Consider the following 6,289-nt stretch of genomic DNA (forward strand, 5'->3'; position numbering starts at 1 on the left):
TTATCTATTTTTTTCTTTTATGGCATGTGCTTTTAGTGTAATGTCTAAAAACTATACCTAAACCTAGGTTGTAAAGATAGTCTATGTTTTGTTTTATAGCTTTCCATTTTACATTCAGATATATGATCCATTTTGAGTTAATTTTGTATTACATGTGAGGTTGGGGTTCCTTTGTTTGTTTTGGTTTTTGACAAATGGAAGTCCACATCATTTATTGAAACTCTTCTTCCTCTGTTGGTTTTAAGATAAATCCGTTGGCCATACTTCTGAATGTCTATTTATGGATTCTCTATCTTATTCCGTTGATCTGTATTTCTGTCCCTCCTCCAAGTCTTGATTACTTTAACTATAAAATCAAGTTTTACGATTCCTCCACTTTTATTCCTTTTTCAATATTGTTTTATTTATTCTAGTTGCCTTTCCATATGCATTTTTTTTAAATTTTTATTTTTTTGAGATGGAGTCTTGCTCTGTCTCCCAGGCTGGAGTGCAGTGGCCCGATCTCGGCTCCCTGCAATCTCAGCCTCCCGAGTAGCTGGAACTACAGGCGCCCGCCACCACGCCCGGCTAATTTTTGTGTTTTTAGTTGAGACGAGATTTCCCCATGTTGGCCAGGCCAGTCTCGAACCCCTGACTTCAGGTGATCCACCCACCTTGGCCTCCTAAAGTGCTGGGATTACAGGCGTGAGCCACCCTTCCCAGCCTCCATGCAAATTTTAGAATTAGCTTTTCTACATCTACCAAGAAAAAAAAAGCTGCTGGAATTTTGCATACATTTTCTGAGTGTATTGTTGCTCTCACCATAGACCTGGACTTGCACAGTCGGGCCCAGCAAAGTGCCAGGCATCCATTTCATGTTGGATACATGAAGGAAGGGGCCTCGGACACATGGCCGTGGGGAAAGAGGTTGGGAGGCCACACAGAGAAAGGAGAAGGCACTAAGATCAGGCTCAGCCGCTTCTAGATCTGAGGCGCCGGAGATTATTTATGGGTCAATCTGGCGGCCCCTGGGCCTCAGGTAGAACTGCTTAGCAAGTGAAAAGGGCGTCCCAGGTGCAGCCAAGAGGGTACAGCCGCGAGCCATCGTCGAAGGTGTCTCGACGTGTCAAAGAAAGCAGGGGAACTGGGACAAGCCCCTGGGCGTCCGCGCTGTCCCAGCCCCTTCCTGGTGCGCCCCGCCCTGCGGTCACAAGGACCCCACCGCCGGGCAAGAGCTGCCCGCCCCGCGCCTGACGTCCGGGACCTGGAACCGCGCTGCAACCGCGGCGTCTTTCCCTGGTTCTGGCCCGGTGAGCGAGGCCCAGCAATCTCTTCCGCATCACAAAGGGTTGGGTCAATTTAGGCCCATCCGAAAACATCTGCTGAGCTCTTGGGAACGGTTTAGCCAAATACTGACTGCAGCTACACGTTGGGAAACGCTGGTACAAACCAACAGGCAGCCTTTCCGCCCTGTGGAGAGAGACTAGCAGCATCATCATTGGCATCAAGAGATAAACCCAAGTGTGCTGGAAAATAGGAGCTCTGAAGAGCGGGCGACAAGCAAGGCACCATAGTAACAGAGGTCCTGAGGCTGGATGTGGAACACAAGTTGGAGCATGACCAACTGAGACCAGTGTTGCCGGAGCACAGAGCCAAGGGGAGAAATGGCAGGCTAAGGCTGGAATATGCAGGGATGAGGCACAACCTGGATTCTTCTGTGTCATGGCAAAGGTTCTGCTCTTGATCCTACAGAAAATGGGCAACCAAAGCAGTTGTTTTCCAAAGATCCTAAACAATGTAAAGCTAGGCTCTGATCAAAGGGCTAACTAATCCATATTTACTATTTGTTACCAGGAGTTTCTTATATCAGATTTAAATCAGAAGGATAATAGCTTCATTTCAACCATGCCACTATATCCGTGAAAATTCTGAAACAAGTATTTCTGGAGAGCAAAATCCACATGTACTGAATACCTAGCTTAAATTATCAAAACACAACCAGTCTTATCTCTACACTAAACTACTTCATTTGCTGACTGGTCTTTGAAGACATGAAGGTCGCTGACAACCTCGCGAGAAGATACTGAAAACATCAGTCTTGTAATATACCTGATCTCTCTTGCCTGACATATACTTCCATCAACTAAATGATCCAGTGCCTGTATCCTAAACACAGTAACATAGACACATTACAACACAGATCCTGACACCTTTAAACAGAGTTGGGAGCAATTTTGAGGTTACTATTTATCACTTGGGTCTCTGAAAGATGGATACAAGAATGTGCATTTCCAAGGGTACCTAAGATTATCTATGTGCCATGAAACTTGGTAACTGCTTGAAATGTCACACCAGATATGGAAAATACCAAGAATTAAAAAGAAAGTATCTCACTAGAATTTAAGTGAGTTTTTGAATTAAAGTAATACTACAATACTGCACATTTATTCCAGCTCTCATTTTCTTATCCACAGGATGAGGGAAACTGTGCCAAGTTAAAAATGTTATTAACTCTAGAGAATCCTGAAACAACCCTGTCTTATCATCTAAAATTGGTACAGTTCCTGTGTTTGCTGGTTTAGGATTAAAAAGGGGGGGGTATAGTAAAGAACACAATCTTTGTGGTGAGAACGGGGGACAATAAGATACAAACATTTTTTGGCATAAGAAAATTTATTACTACAGTGTTTTCACCATTAAAATTTATGATCTTGGTCTTTCCTTCTTGCCTTTGTATAGGGCCAGAAGAGACACATTGGCTACTTTGACAACCTTAAAGCGGACTCCAGGAATATCACCAACAGCATGACCTTTGCGACCAAATCCAGCAACCAGAACTTCATCGTTTTCCTGGAATAAAATAAAAAGTTTATTTCTAGTGTTAGTGGCAATCACAAAAATACTTTCACGTGAGGAAACTCCCCTGCATCAGATAAAAATATGAGGGAGTCCACCCCAAGAACAAAAGGTACAAAAGAGTTGAAATACTCACCTCAATAAAGTTCAAGCAACCGTCGTTGGGTACAAAGGCTGTGATCTTCTTGCCATTCTTGATCAGCTGGACCCTGACACACTTCCTAATGGCAGAATTTGGCTGTTTGGCTTCAACTCCTCTGAAATATAAACGGCACAGCAGAGTGAGCTGGCTTTCTGAAAAAGGATAATTTTTTCACATTAACTAGGGAACTACTGAGAAACTGTTTCTATCTTTTCAATCTAACCTCAAATGGCTGAGCTGAAGCCCTGTGATGTCAACCAAGTTTTCTGCCAGTCTTAATTTCATTAGCACAATGGGGGAAATTTCTAGACCTTTTACAGTTATAACATTAGACTGGAGTGGTAGCCCCAAATACTTGGGAGGCTGACATGAGAGGATCTACGCCTAGGAGGTCAAGACTGCCAGCCTGTGTAACAAGAGACCCCATTTAACAAAAAAAACTGAGATAAGAATTAGAAAGTCTGGGCTGGGCACAGTGGCTCACGCTTGTAATCAGGGCACTTCAGGAGGCCGAGGCAGGCGGATCACCTGAGGTCAGGAGTTTGAGACTAGCCTGGTCAACATGGCGAAACCCCATCTCTACTAAAAATACAAAATATTAGCTGGCATGGTGGTGGGCTCCTGTAATCCCAGCTACCTGGGAGACTGAGGCAGGAGAATTGCTTAAACCTGGGAGGCTAAGGTTGCAGGGAGCCGAGATGGCGCTACTGCACTCCAGCCTGGACGACAGAGCTAGACTCTGTCTCAGAAAAAAAAAAAATTAGAAAGTCTGAGTTCAAATGGATCTACCATCAAATACGATTGAACTATGTGAAATTATCATTTTAAAAAGTCAAAACCAGTCAAATACTGGCAGTTTCATGTCTCAATCTTAGGTGTACGACCTCAGTTAAATCTGATGCAAGTCACTTCTCTTCACCTTACCTTTATCAAGTCGAAAAATCATTTGATTGCAGATTCAATAGCTGACATGTGACATTTACTTGTAACAGCTCCCACAGTAAAAGTGTTTGTGTCCTTTACTTCATCATTGTTAGTATCTTCTCCAATTCCTCGCAGGCCAACGTTAAATAAAAACCTTAACTACCTAATTCCCAAACACTAATTTTACCAACTTTTAAATAGAATAAACGCTTCGCGATTTTACCCCGTAATGCCCAAATGAACACTACTACACAAAAACCTATAACTACTTTTAAGACAAGAATTCGTAAGTTTATGTCTCGAATTCCTATAATAAACTAAAACTGACGGAAGCAATGGACTTACACTTTTTCCAGGACGATTCCTTTTGCATGAGAAGCACCTCCAAAAGGGTTGGCCTTCAGGGCTGTGCCCAAATGGGCTTTCTTGTACTGTTTATCATGCCACTTCTGGTCTCGTCGGTGACTGCGGAGCTTCCTAGCAGTACGAAGTCCACGACACTTGCCTGAAAATTAACTATTTTAGTTCTTCTGCAAAAACACGCCATCTACGTGTTTCCCATCTTCTAAGACACTCGCCTCATCTGGCATAAACCCTTAAGCCTATTGGCTCTCGTACTATTTACTAGCCTGTGGGCCAAACATCTGGCCTTCAGGTTCCCCTGAACCGACTAATAAACGTTCGAAGAGGGCTCCGGAGAATGTATTCTCCCAAACGACTAGGCCCCGCTCGAATGCTTGGGAGGAAGCGCCCGCCTCCCTGTGTCCCTCGGTACCCCGACCTCGGCGGCCTCCACGCCTCACGGGCCCCTTCCACGCGGGACCATGTGCCGCCTGGAGCGGCGCTTCCCCGGCCCTCCGCCATGGAGCCTCTCCGTGGCATCCCCCTCCCTGCTCTATTCGCAACCGCCCGCCAGTCCCCAAGACCCCAAGTCTCGCTTGCGGCCCCCTTAGACTGGCCAGGACAACTCACCCATCCTGTCGGCGCCACCGGCCTGAGCGAAAGAGAGAAGCAGCGCAGGAAGGAGCCACAAACCACCGCGAGCAAGCCCCGCCCAGTCAAGGACCCCGCGCCGCTGTCTGCGTCGCGCCTGACCCGAGGCTGGAGTCTCTCCTTTGAAAACGACGGGTTTGCATCACTTTCCTGAGCTAGAATCTGCGTCTTATTTAATTTGCACGAAATTCAGAGATATCTAATTTGCATGGGTTTTTTTCCCCCCTTTTCATGTGAATGCTGGAGACCGGAGGAACATGGACTACCAATCCCAGAATGCTTTGCATGGGACCCGCTCACCGCGTAGGCGCCCTTGCCGAAGCCACGGCGAGCAGGTCGCGGGGCTGGGCTGGGCTGGGCGGAGCTAGGTCCAAGGAGGAAGGAGTCGGTGAGCTGAATCTGTAGAGTGTACTGGGGCGGGAGTCCTGCGAGTAGTCTGGAAAATTAGACTTCTGAGCCTTAATTCATACTCACAAGCAGCACAGTAAATTGTAAAATGTAGTGAAGCTATGTAATATAGTAACTAAAACCCCAAGCTTTGGAGCCAGACTGCGCCTTTAACCCTAAAGCTGCCGTTTATTTGGACTGGCGAGTCATTGAATTTAATTTTTTTTTCTTTCCCTGAAGCAGGGTCTCACTCTGTCTCCCATGCTGGAGTGCAGTGGTGTGATCTGGGCTCACTACAACCTCCACTGCCCGAGTTCAAGCGATTGTCCCACCTCAGCCTCCTGAGTAGCTGGGATTACAGGCGCCCGCCCCCTTGCCCGGCTAATTTTTGTATTTTCAGTAGAGATGGGGTTTCACCATGTTGGCCAGGCTGGTCTCAAACTCCTGACCTCAAGTGATCCGCCTGCCTCGGCTCCTGAAGTGCTGAGATTACAGGCGTGAGCCACCGCGCCTGGCCATTTAATTAACTCTAATACTGTTTCTCCTGTAAGATGAACTAGCTATGAGAGGTTTCTGGGATATTGGTTCACTCAGCAGGATTTTAAAAAATGCCTTCTATGTGCCAGACGCTGTTGTAGGTACCGGGAATATGGCAGTTAAATTAAGAGGGTGAAGGTTTCTCCTCTGATAGAATTTATATTTTAAGTGTGAGAGGACAGACCAGATAAGCAGATAGAGGTACATTAAATAATTAAATAGATCATTTTACATACTGTAGAGCTATGGAGAAAATACAGCTGGATGGGTGATAGTGACTTGGGAATGGGGGTAGCTACTCTGGATAGGGTAGGTTAAGGAGACATCTCGAGATGTAGAAGGGGCTAGTGCTTTTTAAGAACTGAAATATCAGTGAAGAAGGGGAGCTTAGTTACTGAGGAGTAGTGTGGCACTAGATGGGGTCTGAGAATTACACAGGAATATGTGGAGCCTGTAGGCCATGGTAAAGCC

General features: G+C 45.9%; 1 protein-coding gene across 2 annotated transcripts; it reads right to left on the reverse strand.

Annotated features, from left to right (window-relative positions):
- Window positions 1-1,159: 1,159 nt before the first annotated feature.
- Window positions 1,160-5,172, reverse strand: RPS23 (ribosomal protein S23). 2 transcript variants are annotated; one of them, XM_011944212.1, is made up of 6 exons: window positions 4,874-5,172; window positions 4,247-4,406; window positions 2,972-3,092; window positions 2,752-2,829; window positions 1,821-1,907; window positions 1,160-1,725 (listed from the first exon to the last, which is right to left on the reverse strand). In XM_011944212.1, the coding sequence occupies exons 1-5, from the start codon at window positions 4,875-4,877 to the stop codon at window positions 1,857-1,859; spliced, it is 414 nt and encodes a 137-aa protein (XP_011799602.1). In that variant the 5' UTR covers window positions 4,878-5,172; the 3' UTR covers window positions 1,160-1,725; window positions 1,821-1,856. The 2 variants fall into 2 exon arrangements, with proteins under 2 accessions (XP_011799602.1, XP_011799601.1); XM_011944211.1 differs by lacking the exons at window positions 1,160-1,725; window positions 1,821-1,907 and having other exon boundaries at window positions 2,634-2,829.
- Between the last annotated feature and the right edge of the window lie 1,117 nt (window positions 5,173-6,289).

This window comes from Colobus angolensis, unplaced genomic scaffold (genome assembly GCF_000951035.1).
Source record: "Colobus angolensis palliatus isolate OR3802 unplaced genomic scaffold, Cang.pa_1.0 Scaffold23, whole genome shotgun sequence".
Classification (NCBI taxonomy): Eukaryota; Metazoa; Chordata; class Mammalia; order Primates; family Cercopithecidae; genus Colobus; species Colobus angolensis.

What these genes read in the sequence shown, in the direction of transcription:
- RPS23 (XM_011944211.1), bottom strand. An exon ending in GGAATCGTCCTGGAAAAAGT is followed by an intron (nt 3,093 to 4,246) that starts GTAAGTCCATTG and finishes TTTATATTTCAG; the next exon opens with AGGAGTTGAAGCCAAACAGC. An exon ending in GTTGCTTGAACTTTATTGAG is followed by an intron (nt 2,830 to 2,971) that starts GTGAGTATTTCA and finishes ATTTTATTCCAG; the next exon opens with GAAAACGATGAAGTTCTGGT.